General features: G+C 32.2%; 1 protein-coding gene across 5 annotated transcripts in view; it reads left to right on the top strand.

The window, feature by feature from the left end:
- Window positions 1-14898, top strand: part of Hmgcr (HMG coenzyme A reductase) — a 206407-nt gene that overhangs the window by 118077 nt on the left and 73432 nt on the right. For all 5 annotated transcript variants that reach the window (XM_085811156.1, XM_085811159.1, XM_085811158.1 and 2 more), the window contains 2 exons: window positions 662-781; window positions 11901-12037. In XM_085811156.1, the coding sequence (XP_085667282.1) occupies window positions 662-781; window positions 11901-12037 (257 nt within the window). The remainder of the gene's footprint in view (window positions 1-661; window positions 782-11900; window positions 12038-14898) is intronic.

The raw sequence follows: 14898 nt of genomic DNA, 5'->3' as shown, positions 1-14898 counted from the left end.
ATTGTTCTTATCACTTGATCACCAATGGGAATTCAATTTCCTAAAATGAGCCTTGAATGTAAATTTATTTCAGTTGAAGTGGGCACTGCATTTTAAAATGTGTTTAGATATTCAGAAATACACATTTATTGAAATTAATTGGACTTTTGCACTCAGTTTAGCTCACCTAGCTCCATTTTTTGACCTGTATGAATTTTGTTTCATATTGCATTTATTTATAAGTTGAGTTTAACTAATTAAAGACAGATTTAAATTTTGTTACATCATTCTGTTTTATTCACAGAACGGAAAGTTTTTCCCTTAATACTAACTGTGTTGTTTTATACATAAGCAAAAGTTTGGTTAGTTAAATTTGGTAATTGGTTTTTCAAGATATAATTTTCTGAACTGTAAATCAGGATGCAAGTTTTGTAAGTGCTATCTGTTTGAAGGGCATTTTCAAGTAGTTTTTTAAGCATGTTGCTTCTGTGATCATTGAAGTAAATAACATAAGGAATAGATATCTTATACTTGGAAAACTTTTAACTCTTATACTGTCATGTAAAATATCTGTATTGAGTGCTTCCTTACAACTTGTGTTGCCATGAATTTTGATTAAAAATTTGTATTTTACGTAATATTTAAATAGTATTCACATTAAATTTATCTTATACCATTCTAGTTATCCCGAGATAGGGATGAGGGAAGACCTGTCTGGCATCTCAGCACTCTGACTCGAATTTTACAACAAGAAGAAGAACAGAAACCTAATCCTGTTTTGCAGAGAGTGAAAGTAATAATGGTAAGTGCATCATTTATGTATGCATATTGTAATATCTTGTTATTTAATAAATAAATATAATTATTGTTGAAGTGGCAATGCCATATTTGTATTAAGCCATTACTCAATAACGTGAGATATTGTTTTAAAAAGATGAGGATTCTGAAGATTTTTACAGCTAGGAGTAGTATGAAATTTTGCCACTTAAGAATTGTATAAAATTTGTCTATCACCGAGAACTAGAAATAAAATTTATGTTCTACTAAGAAAATTGTCTGTTTGTAAATTACTGCAAAATACATTACAGTCTTAATTAATTGGAGGTTCCACCGAGATACTGGAAATTAGGAGTGCAATTATCAATTTCGATGGTGCTGGTCTCCTAATCCCAGAAATTTGCTGAATTTTTTAGAACAAGTTTGCTAATACCAATTGCCGAGTTTGTTTATTTCAAGGAGAAATGGATGTAAGAAGTCTGCCGTTTTAAAGCCAGATTTGAAGCAGATCATTCAAAGGTTATCTTCTGTGCTTCTATAACTTGCGTCTGAGCAAAAATCTGTCAAAACAGGATACTGCTGATCTCTGAAGATAAGATTAACTTTTGGTTTTCGTAAAAAAGCTTTTATTGAATTTTAATACTTTATTTCAGAATTATAGTTTAAGATTTTGTTTAAAATAACTGACCCCAAAATTATTCAGCTTAAATTTATAATTGATATTTGTGGTTAAAGAAGTATTTTGAAATTATTATTTATGCTTTACTTTTATTTGCATTGAATTTTTATGTTGATAAATGATATATGTAAGCCATCCCGGCATTTATATATATATATATATAAAAAAAAAAAAAAAAAAAAAAAAAAAAAAAAGAACTGCTAGCTGAGTTTTTGAATTTGTTGCCAAGCATGCACGTGAAAAATAAGTAATAATGTCAAACTGATGTAGTGTGATTTGATTATACTGCTGAATTGGCAAAGATGTTTTCTTAGTTCTCGCCATCCAGGCGTGTGATAGATAGTAACGTCATTCCGACGTATTACAGATTGTATATTCTAAAAGTTGTATTGCCAAATTGGCAAAAATTGTTTTTGTTATCGCCAACCAGGCGTGGAGATAGATAGTAAAGACGTCAAACTGACGTGGGTAAAATTCCATTGTATTGCCTAACTGGCAAAGGTGTTTATATAGTTATAGCTAACAAGGCTTGTGAATAGTGAGTTAAAACGTCAACCCAACGTAGTATTATAGTATTTTGTGCCAACCTGGCAAAGTTGTTTAAATAATTCTCTCTAATTGGTTAGTGTGAATTTCGTATTTGAGAAATTAAGTCTCGCCAGAAATTATACATTTTTAGTACAAGTACGATCTTTTAGATTCAATTTCAAAAGGACGCCTAATAAAGGTAACTTGTGTCAACATGTCATTCTTAGCTAGGAGTAAAAAACAGGATTTAAAAGTACTAACAGAAGAGTTAGGTTTAACCGTGAAACCTGAATTTAAGATTGTTCAGTTGCATAAACTGATTACTGAAAGTCTCGATTATGATGAGGAGTTTACTCGAGAACTACTGGCTGCAATTAGAGAAGAAAGGGAACGAAAAGAAGAATGTGAAAGAGAAGAAAGAGAAAAGGAACATGAAAGAGAAGAAAGAGAAAAAGAACGCGAAAGAGAAAGAAGAGAAGAACGCGAAAGGGAAGAAAGAGAAAAGGAACATGAAAGAGAATAAAGAGAAAAAGAACGCGAAAGAGAAAGAAGAGAAGAACGCGAAAGGGAAGAAAGAGAAAAAGAACGTGAAAGGGAAGAAAGAGAAAAAGAACGTGAAAGAGAAGAAAGAGAAAAGGAACGCGAAAGAGAAGAGAGAGAAAAGGAACGTGAAAGAGAAGAAAGAAAAGAAGAGCGAATTAGAGCCTTTGAGCTACAGAAACTTCAGTTGGAAGCAATGGCTGCAACAGCACAGCCAGTAGAAACTACACAGTTAGCTGAGCAGCCTTTATAAATCAGAATTCACGATGTCATGCCACGTTTCAACCCTAAAGAAGATGAAATAAGTTTATTTCTGGTGTTATTTGAGCGTCAAGCTAAAATAATGAATATACCTGCTGAAAATCAAGTGACTCAACTTATTTCATTGCTGCCCCCCGACACTGTTCAGCTTATTGCTAGAGAACCAGAAGCGGACGCGAAAAAGTATGAATATGTAAAAACTTTACTGTTACAACGATTTAGATTAAGTGCGGAAAAATTTCGACAACTTTTTAATAAACACCAAAAATCTACTGAAAGTACTTGGTATGATTTCTACTATGAATTAAAGAATTATTTAGAAGGATGGCTTAACAGATTAAACATTAAAACTTGAACAGCTAAAAGATCTCATGCTGGTTGATCAAATAAAAAAGTGTACCTCTCCTGATTTCAAAGAACATTTTATGGATCAATGGACAACCATCATTTCACCTACTGAAATAGTTAAGAAAATTGAAGATTTTGAAGATGTGAGAAAAACAATAAAACCGAAATTTTCTGTCAATCAGACTGAGAAAATTAACAAAGGATCATTTAAACCGCATTATGATAATTTTGTGAAAAAAAAGAGAGCATCCGCCTCATTTTAAGCATTCTGATAAATGGGACGATTCAAAATACCAGAAAGATCACCGACAAAGAAGTCAATTTCAAAACAAGAACCAAGAAAATTTATATGACAAAAGGTATCGACCATGTTGTTTCGAGTGTGGATCATACAAACATTTTAAGCCTCAGTATCCTCGCTTAAAACCAAATGAAAAGATAAATTGCGTATCTTCGAATGATGATTTGTTAGAGACATATACAATTAATGGTTTAGTTAATGGGCATGAAATTCCTATTCTTCGAGACACAGGAGCCACTGTTGATGTTATTTCTTGGAAATACATAGATAATGCAAAAATGACTGGAGAACATGTCTGGATACAATATCTTTTAAATGACCATTTAGTGTGTCTACCGTTAGCAGAAGTTGAAATTAATTGCAAACTTGGTCATATAAAGACAAAGGCAGCTGTTGTTAGAAATGATCCAGGAAGATATGTATTGGGTGACAAAACTGCCCAATTGTTCAAAAATAAATCATTCTTAAATTTAGAAAACATAAATGCAGTGTTCACACGTTCTCAAGTAAAAAGATCTTGTGAAGAAGATCGAAATAGAGAAACCGAAATGGAGAAACTAGAAGAACTGATGTTTATTGACACTGATGAAGATATTTTACCGCAAGCTGATGAGGAAGACAAGGAAATTAAGAAAGTGATTAATGTTAATTCAAAGGAATTAATTGAATCTCAGCATCAAAGCAGAGATCTAGCATCATTGCTTAACGAAGCTAAAAAGGCAAATTCCAGCAAGACAAATGATTTCAAAGTAAAAGAAAACGGATTGTTGGTGAAAAGGAAAATAGATAAAAATGGAAATGAAAGGGAATTAATTGTTATTCTTGAAAAATATAGAGATCAAATAAAGTCATTATGTCATGATAGTACATCTGGACATTTAGGCGTCGTCAAAACTAAAGATAGATTAACAAAATACTTTTACTGGCCTAATTGCTATAAAGAAATAGAAGAGTATGTTAAAATTTGCGATCCATGTCAAAGAGTGGGAAAATCTAATGATAAAGCCAAAGCACCTTTGACTTTAGTACCAATTATTGCAGAAGTATTTTCAAAAATTAACTTTGACGCATGTGGTCCTTTACCAATAACACCGAATGGCAATAGATATTTAATTACAGCTATTTGTTTAGCTTCAGAATATCCGGATGCTGTACCTGTTCCTAATATTGGTACAACGTCAGTAATTGATTCCATGTTACAAATATTTAGTGGAATGGGTTTCCCGAAAGAAATACAAACTGATCAAGGTACCTCCTTTATGAGCAATCTAGCCATTGAATTTGTAGAAAAATTTGGAATAAAAGTAACTAGAAGCTCAGTACACCATCCGCAGAACAACCCTGTTGAAAGATTTCACCGAACAATCAAACGAATTTTAAAAATTTTATGTATCCGAAGCAGCCCGAGTGAGAGAAGCAAGTTCCCGCAGCTCTATTTGTTTTAAAAACAATAACGCACGAGAGTACGGGATTTATACCTGCAGAATTAGTATATAGTCGAAATCTTAGAACACCTGTAACATTATTATATGAACAATGGATGAATCCTGAAGACGAAGGAAATAATGTTGTTGAATACGTTTTTCAATTAATAAATCGGTTAAAAAGATGCAAAGAGCTGGCTACAGATAAAATGCTGGAAATGCAAACCAAAAGAAAAGTGTGGTACGATCGTAAAGCTATCAAAAGAGAATTCTCTGAAGGAGATTTAGTATTAGTTGTATCAACGAATAAACCAAACAGACTAGCAGTTGAATGGAAAGGTCCTGGGAAAGTTGAAAAGAAATTATCCGAAACTAATTATGTTGTGAGTTTCGAAGGAAAAAATGACTTTAACCAAGTGTACCATGTTAACATGTTAAAACCTTATCATAAGCGAGCAGAATCGGTTAACCTTACGACTACAGAAGATCAGTCTGAAATTGATGATTATGGAGGAAAATTTCCCAACAATTGACTCTGAAACAACATTGTTCGATTTTGAGGACATTAAAGAAAACAGTTCCTTAAGTGATAAGCTAAATCAGTGCTCCGCAACCGGTGTGCCGTGGCAAACTGGTGTGCCATGAGTAGGATATAGGTGTGCCGCAATCAAATACATGTATTTGACATTTTGCAATTTTTTATCATGTATTTAATACACAATGACAATTTTTTTTCCTTAATAATGTCTATTTTAAATGTTTTTATATATTTCACTGTTGTGTGGTTGTGTGTGTGATTGTAAGTGTGTCAGCATTTGAATTTTTTCAGCACTTGATAACTGGGAACTCTTTGGTGTGCCACGAAATTCCAGAAAGATTTTTTGTGCGTCGCAGGTGAGAAAAGGTTGCGGAGCACTGAGCTAAATGAACAACAGATTCAAGAATTGCATGATATGCTGCTGAAGTTTTCAAAAATCTTTTCTAATAAACCTAGAAATAACGCATGATTAACACATTTAATAACGCTAGAAATAACGCATGATATTCAATTGACAGAAAACATCCCAATCCACTGTAAACCATACAGAATGTCTCCTAGACAAACGATATATTAAAAACAGAAATCGATAAAATGCTTCAGCATAAAATAATTGAAATAGGAGATTCAGATTACACTTCTCCTATGATTTTAGTAGAAGTAGCAGGGAGGGATCCAAGACCTTGTATCGACTATAGAAAATTGAATAAATTGACTAAAACACGGTTCTTCCCCTTGCCTAACATCAAACAACGAGTAGAAACGGTAGCAGGCGCAAAATATATAACTCTTTTGGATTTAGCAAAGGGATACTGGCAAATACCTTTAACACCTAATGCTCAAAGATTAGCCACTTTGTTACAAGTTTTGGCACATTTAGACCTCTACGGATGCCTTTCGGACTTAAAAATGCACCATTTTCTTTTGGTAAAATGATGGCCGAAATCCTTCACGGTTGTGAAAACTTTGCTGTTCCATATTTAGATGACATGGCAATCTTTTCAAACACCTGGGAAGAACATCTAAGTCACCTGAAAGCCGTTTTGTCCAAAATAAAGGACGCTGGTTTAACTATTAAACCAATAAAATGTAAATTTGCTCAAGATAGAGTAAAATATCTAGGACACATTGTAGGTCGTGGTATAAGAATGCCAAGTGAAGTGAAAGTAAAAGCTATTCTTGATTTTCCAGTGCCATCCACAAAAAGTCAAGTCAGAGCATGTTTAGGATTAGCGGGATATTATAATCATTACATTCCCATGTTCTCATCTATCGCAGCACCTTTAACAGAAACTTTGAAAGGAAACTTAAAGAAAGGGAAAATAAATTGGACAGAAGAGTGCACAAAAGCATTTGAAGAGCTAAAGGAGAAACTGTCTCAAAGGCCTATACTACATGCACCTGATTTCAATAAGGAGTTTATTGTGCAAACTGATGCTTCAAACTCTGGTATGGGTGTCATTTTATCTCAAAAAGATGAACGAGACAATGAACATCCAGTATTATACCTCAGTAAGAAGTTTACAGAAACTGAAAAAAAGAACTCTACCACAGAAAAGGAATGCGCCGCCATAATATTTGCTGTAAAGAAACTTCAATGTTATTTAGACGGGCATACTAAATTCCTCACCATGACCGATCATAATCCCTTAGTTTGGCTAAAAAATAATGTGATTCTAAATCCACGATTTATGAGATGGGCACTAGTACTACAACCCTACAATTACACGATCGTTCATCGAAGTGGTAAAAACCATAAAAATGTAGACGCATTAAGTCGTACTCCCTGGCCTGATTAAATAATTTGTTTCTCTATATAGATAAAAATATATTTTGTTCCTTTCTCTCTTCCTCAGTGTATGTTATTATGTTATATCTTGTATTTCAATTCTGTATTGTGCTGATATTGTTGTTTTGGAAAAAAATAAATAAATAAATAAATAAACTTTAATTTATAAAAATATAAATTAAAGTTTATCTGGAGGAGGGAGAGGTTGTAATATCTTGTTATTTAATAAATAAATATAATTATTGTTGAAGTGGCAATGCCATATTTGTATTAAACCGTTACTCAGTAACGTGAGATATTGTTTTAAAAAGATGAGGATTCTGAAGATTTTTATAGCTAGGAGTAGTATGAAATTTTGCCACTTAAGAATTGTATAAAATTTGTCTATCACCGAGAACTAGAAATAAAATTTATGTTCTACTAAGAAGATTGTCTGTTTGTAAATTACTGCAAAATACATTTCAATATATTTTCAAAATCTCTTATATATATATATATATATATATATATATATATATATAATTCTTTGTTAAAGAAGCCTCTGCATAGATTTTTAGTGAGATTTTAAATTTAGTTATTTCAGATTGGTTTATTCAGCTTGTAAATTTTGGTGATTAAGCTTGATGACTTGTTTTAACAAAGAAGATACTTTTTACCTTAAATGTTAATTCTGATTAGCTTACTATTGGATTTTCAGTAGAAAATTATAAAAATTAATCCAGTTTATTACGACCTATATCTTTCAAAATTGGTAACAGTGAGTTTTGATAAATTGTACATTAAGATTTTTTGGGGGTGCAACCTGTGTTATAAAGGTATCATCGAGAAATATCTCATTAGCAAGTCACGTAAGTAAATAGAGTATGCGTTGTTTCAACAGTAACTGATCTGTAACGCCATGAGAAAGGATACTTTTGACCCACTACACCTTTCTTTTTACAATTGCTGAACATTGCATCTCTAGATGATACATCATTTGCATATTATGGCTATTTTCATGCATTTTTTTGGAAAGTAAGTGTTTCTCTTGGGAAAAATGTATGTAACCATTTGCCTTTTGCTGAGGAGAAAATGCATCACTTTCCTTTTTTCGTCTAAGGCTAATGTAGTAATATAGGCTGTCAAATCATTGGACCTATGTTTGAATCCTGGAAAAAGTATAAATATTTGTAATTATCCATCCCCTTGTAGGTTGTCAGCCATTTATCCCTGGAGCGCATCCTGGGCATGCTGCTGATGATAAGATAGTTAAATGACACAATTATGATAGGGATAGTGAGTACAACAATTTCTAACCAATGCTTAATAAGTGAAAGGATACCTATTTGAATTAAAGTGTTCTGATTTCAAGTCTGATTATTGAATTTTGCTGTCAGATATACTTTTGAAATTTTAGACCTTTTTTTTTTTTAATAAAAATTTTGTTTTCCAGTAAAAGTCATAAAAATTAGTTATGATTACCTTTTATCACTTGTAACCATTTATCCTAAAATCAAGATTGAAGTTCAGAAAACGTACATTAATCAACACATTATACTCCAATACTTTTTTGGTTTTCAGAGTCGTACTATTTATCCTGAATAATGTCATGCGTTTTGTTGACCCAAGAAGTTTGTCACCAGTTCTTTAGAGACCTCTGAGCATCAGATTCAGCCTTATCTAATGTACCTCCATATACGGGAACCTAATTCTTAAATTTTGAGAATCAGCAAAAGAGACTTTAATCTTAATGTTGATCAGTAACCAATGGTCTCTTCTATCATTTTCCCGAGGAATGTAATGATAGATTTAAATATACGACTGATAGCTTTAGTTTGATGGCTTTGTGCATAAAGACAGAGAATTTCTTTTTTGAATACAAAATTAAAACATTATTCTGGCAATACAAAAAGTTCACTTGAATATTTATGTCACCTTTTCTTAACTTTAATTTACTAAATGAAAAACAAATGATTTCCATTTATATTAAAACTTTCTTTGAACAATCTAAAAGTAACCCCAGCATCCCATATTTTTATAGCACTTATCTGAAAAGTCATGGAAATGTAAAATGGACATGGAAAATTGGTGAATGTTGAATTTGAAGTCAAAATTCTGGAATTTTCCTCAGAAAGTTGGGAGAAAATGCAGCTCAATTTTCTGAGACAATTAAAAAGTTCTGTTTTAAAATGTGTACAATTACCTGAAAGAAACCAAGTGAAGAATTACCGTGATCTTTGTTTCATTACAGAGATTTTTTACCCATCTCATGTCTAATATAATTTTATCAAACCATAACTCTCTTCTTTTCCATATTTTGATTACATATACATTGCGTTACCCATATTTTGATTACTCATTATTGTTTAAATGAGGCTTTGAATATTTTTTAATACTTTTCTGTAAATGAGATTACATCGAGCTGCAAGATACAAATGTTAATGTGGGATCTAATTTAATGGTGGCAACCCTAACAACCCAATAAAGCTTCATAAAAATAAATAATAATCACTATTTTTTATTAAATCCAAAATAAATACAAGAAAATAAAGAAAAGTACAAAAATACAAAATAGATCTTGCCAGATTACACATAAAGTATAAAACTGCCAATTTAATTTAACATAGGCAGAAACCTTTATATGTTTTCATGCAATCAACTCCATATGAATTTGATGAGGTAGAAATTTACATGGTTGTGGACAGTGCTGCACTATTTTTTATTTTGCCTGTTTTGTACGTGGCTTTTCATGTCAAGATCAATAATATTGTATTTACGGTTAACTTGAACTTGCAGATGCTCATATCCAGCAAGTACCAGTTCTTTTGCTTAAGTAACTGAAAAATCTAGGAGAGAAAATTTCTGGATTGGTGTTCATTCTTTTTGCTTATTTAGTGACATTATTGCATGACTGTTCATGACACAATATAAATAAGGTGCCACACTGGCCTACATTTTTTGACTGGCATCTTATTAACAGAAAAAGTACCCCTATTATATACGTCTTTGACTAAGTGAAATTTTTTGTAGCCCTTATAATTGTTTTATGGTCTTTTTATTCAGATGAAGGCCTGATTTTTTTTATTATTATTATTACAGTTTTGTAAAATAGGATTTTACAAGATTTGTTAAAGTGAATGTTGAATTTTTATTACCCATACAATTTCAAAATGTTAAAAATAAATAAGATATAAATAATAAAATCACCTAAAAAACATTTTGTGTCGACAAAATATTCATTGCATAATTATGTATTTTTCCATTAATAGGGTACTGGGCTAGATGTACGCAAGTGTACTAATATTAATTTAGCTAGAGGTAAATATGAGAATAAGAAAGCTTGTATCTTGAATTAATTTATTGTGCCGAATAAAAAAAGAGCTATAGAGGGGGGGGGAAGGGACAAAAGTAAACAGCTGGTATGAAATTGTAAATATTGTATGGAGGAAAATATTTTCAGTTTTAGAATACATGTGATGCCACATGAACTATATTAATTTGTTGATTAGCATAGACAACAATAATCACCATAAAAGTTATATATTTCCATACCATGAATGAGTGTACTCATCAGTATTCTCTAATTTTTTTTGGGGGGGGGACAATTGATGGCATTGCCTATACTGTAAATGCATTAGGTAGTTAGCTGATTAGTTTTTCTTGGATTACACTTTTTGTCTGATATTTATTCTGATGGCTTGTTTCTGAAGAACAAAGAACTTTTTTCCCTTCTGAAATCCTAAGGTCATAAAATAGCTATTTCAAGAAGGATACAGTGCCTCTGCAACTTTCATTTGACAGTGGCTCTAAGATTCATAATACAGTTCATATAGTGAGTATAAACTTTGAACTCACATGTCCAATAAAATGAAAGATGGTACAGTGTCTAAAACTGTATCATCTAATTAAAAAAAATATTGTAAAGTAATGCTAGCTAAATATGAAAAATACCTAAATTAGCCATGTATGTCTTAGCTGCTGGTTGAGTTATGAACTGTTTTGTGCTACCAACTGTAAAACATTTCTTTGGTACTTCTCTTCTTTTGTGAAGATTTTACCATGCGAGGTTTATACTATGTATTTTACAAAAGACGATTTTACAAAATATTGTCATAGAGACAAACTTAATTTGACTAATTCCTCTGATAATTCTTCATCTCATTCCATCAGCCATATGTTCTGGCAACTCATTTTTAGGTGATACTTTACAAAATTTACTGAACTCTTTGGAGAAACGTGGTTAATATTGTGAAGGAGTAAAGGCACACTATCACTGAAAAACCCTTCGTACACTTATATCCCCTCTACAAGTGCAACTTTGTAGACATGTATATGTACGTTTATGCATTTGACTCTAAATATTTGCATAATTCTTGGGCGGCATATTAAGTATCTTTGGTTTAGTACTTCTCATAAACATAGAATTTGCAAATTTTCTAAATTTTGTACACAAGTGTATTCATGGTGTCTGTTAATAATGCCATATTAACAGAAAAGCACCCATAAGTTTTCCTAAAAATACATGTTTTAAATATTTCTATCGTAATAGATTTTTATGTGATCTGTAGTTTTAGAATCCGTGGCTTAAATTAGTTAACTGAAGTACTGATTTATGACATTTTTTTTTTTCAAAGATTGTTTGTTAACTGTGTTTCCATGAATTTAACACTCTTGATTGCACAAAATGGTATGTATCATTTTATTGTCAAAAAAGTCAGTGTTTTGATAGAAATATAGTTTTCACGTTTTTACTCTAGTCTGCTGGTCTTGTCTTAGTTCATGCACACAGTCGGTGGCCTTTGTTAGTGGCCAGTAAAGCACTTCAGCAAGCCAGTAAAGCCAATTCTCCAGATTCTATGGGTCCATACTCCAACTGGGATATATACATGCAAAGGTGAGTAAAATACATTTACTCTTTGAATTAAACATTTTTTAACTTTTATAACATGCTAAATTTTTTTAATGATGTGAGGAATTTATTGAAGAATTAAAAATCAAATGTTGTTTTTGCCAGTCTAAAACTTAATCTTAGATAAACCAGGACTTTATGGAAAAATATGTTTTTCAAGAGAGACGAGTGCAGTTTCACTTTTTGTCTGTTTCTTGCCCTACTCTGAATTTTTATTTATGAAGTTGCAGCAGAGGATAAAAGTTTGTTATAAATATGATGAAATATGATTTTTTTTTAAACATCACGCACAATAAAAGTAATATGGAGAGAAAGATTTGGTTTTTATTTTTCTTCATTCTTTTCTTAACTGAAACTTTCATAGAGCTTCAATGAACAATTCATGTCTGAGGTAAAACCTCATTAGTAGTGCTTATCCACCAATATTGACGCCACGGTGAAAACTTAATTGTTGGTCGTTGAGGGAAGTGACAAATGAATGTTAGTTCTATATTTTGCATTTTGTAGTACTTTGATTTTGCATATTTACTGCAGTCTGAATGCTTGAAGAGTTATTTCTTGACAAAAATTTGAACTAAAACATTTTCTGTCCCTCCAAAAACGTATTCCATGAAAACCATTTTTCACAATATGCTTTCAAATATACCGATTTTCTCAGCTTGCAGGGATTTTTAAACTGTTTTGAAATTTATGGGCCACCAGATATATTTTTGTAAGAAATTGGTAAATTTGTTAAATTCCAGTTTTAGGTGTATTTTTACTAAAATTGTGTGTCTTGCTTTGGTATAAATTTCGGAATTTATTAATTAGTGGTACAATTTGTAGTGTTGGCATACATATAAATGTAGGTAAACCACTATGTACAATAAAAGTACTTTAAAATTTTTGGGTCAATAAAATTACTTTATATATATATATATTAAGTTTTTATATTTGCTGTTTCAGGTTTTGTATGATATTTTGCATTATGTTGTATAGATATACAGTTTTTTATGCCCAGAGTAGGTCATAAAGAATCATCCTGTTACAAATGTATAACTAAATTATTACAAATGTATAAACCTAGTAACAATCAAATACACTGTCCTTCAAAAGTTAAGGAACAGCATGTTTTTTGTGTCTAATTTGAGAATGAAGCAACATAGAAACAAAAAATTTACAGGACAGGTTCACTAAACAGTTCTCTAATGAATACACTTAGAATGTTTCTAAAGGTCAACACAAACATGAATTAAACAAAAAGGTACTTTTCCGTTTTACTGGCACAAATCTCGCCAAGCAGACTTTGTTGGTGACAGCATACAGTATACACATAAAAAAATTTTAACAAATGTTTGTTCTAAGAATTTTTTATTTTGATATTGTTTGATTTTGACATGGTTTAAAATTTTGTAAAAAGCCAATAAATAAAGACAATAAATTTGTAAAAAGACATTAATTTAAGAATTTACTATGCTTTTATAGTTCAACATTATGATTTGCCGGTTCTTATCATGTGACCCCAAGTGATCTCATCTCGTGTAAACTACGATACAAAAATCTAATTTTCTCAGTAATTATCTACATTAATTTCAAGTTAAATCTTAATTTGGAATATAAGTTTAAATGCAAGAATTATTTCAATTCGTATGAATAGCTTACTCAGAAATTATGTAAAACCACAGTGCTTTGCTAGTACATTCTCATCAGAATGGATGAATTTAACCCTTCATTTTGCCTTTTTATATTTTCGCCTTCCTGTGAGCGGGGTGATTGCATCCTATTTGACTTAATTACCACGAATGGTCTTAGGGCATAAAATTTAACTCTCTTGTAAAAACGGTATGTAATTGTATGCCAGTATTGAAAGAAACAATCATTCTGATAAGAAATAGCTGCAACTTGTTTTGAGAGTGAAGCGTAAAAGGTTATTCCGTTTGGCATCAGCAAAGATATTCCGTTTGGCATCAGTTGTACCATTATTGGCAACTTTATCTTTTGCGCCGACAAAAGGAAAAGTACCAACAAAAAATTGCTTAGCAGAGAAATCTAGTCTTGGAGGAACAGTATATCACAGTTTTTTGAGGGAAATTGGGGATGATAACATTAAAAAAAATGGGTTATAATAAGGAATGTGTCCGGCCTAGCTGCAGTACATTGGCGGCAGCGACGTTCAGTGCTGCCAATAACGTTGTCAGTCAGTGAAATGGGAATCAACAACCAGACGACAGAGTAAGGCATGTTCATGCTCATCTAACGACATTGGAGGAGGACTTAAAGCAGTAACCTGTCTACCAAGGTAGTCCCAGAGATGCTCTACTGGATTCAGGTCTGGGGATTGAGCTGGCCATTCCATCCGCTCCATATCGTAACCCTAAAGATATTCTTCAGCTACCCGAGCTCGGTTCGGTCGCGCATTGTTGTCCATCAGAAGAAATCCAGGAATATTAGAAGTGGCATAATAGCAGACATATTGATGAGGGATCTTGTCTTGATATCTCACACTGGTCAAAGTTCTTCCATGTATACATGTAGGTCAGGGTGTCCACCGAGAGAGATCTCAGCCTAAATCATCATTCCACCACCTCTGCAACTTCTTTCTACAATGTGGGATTGGTTGTATTTGGTGTGTTGTTCCCTCCAAAACAGCTAATGACCTGAATCACTTTCCAAAGTGAACCTGGACTCGTTTGTGAAAAGAACAGATGACCGTTATTGACTGGTCCAGGAGGTATATTCTCTTGCCCAATATAAAAGGGCACACAAACAACTGGTCTTGCATACAGACCTGTATTTTGCAGGTGTCTTCTGTGCACTGTAGTAGCTGCAATTCTTGTTCCTGTTATCACTAAATGATCTGCCATGAG

The sequence above is a fragment of the Stegodyphus dumicola genome, chromosome 2, assembly GCF_044657685.1.
Source record: "Stegodyphus dumicola isolate Sdum_Otavi_A_Nest chromosome 2, ASM4465768v1".
NCBI lineage: Eukaryota > Metazoa > Arthropoda > Arachnida > Araneae > Eresidae > Stegodyphus > Stegodyphus dumicola.
The sequence above is the reverse complement of the archived record's forward strand: the minus strand, read 5'-3'. Positions and strand labels throughout refer to the sequence as shown.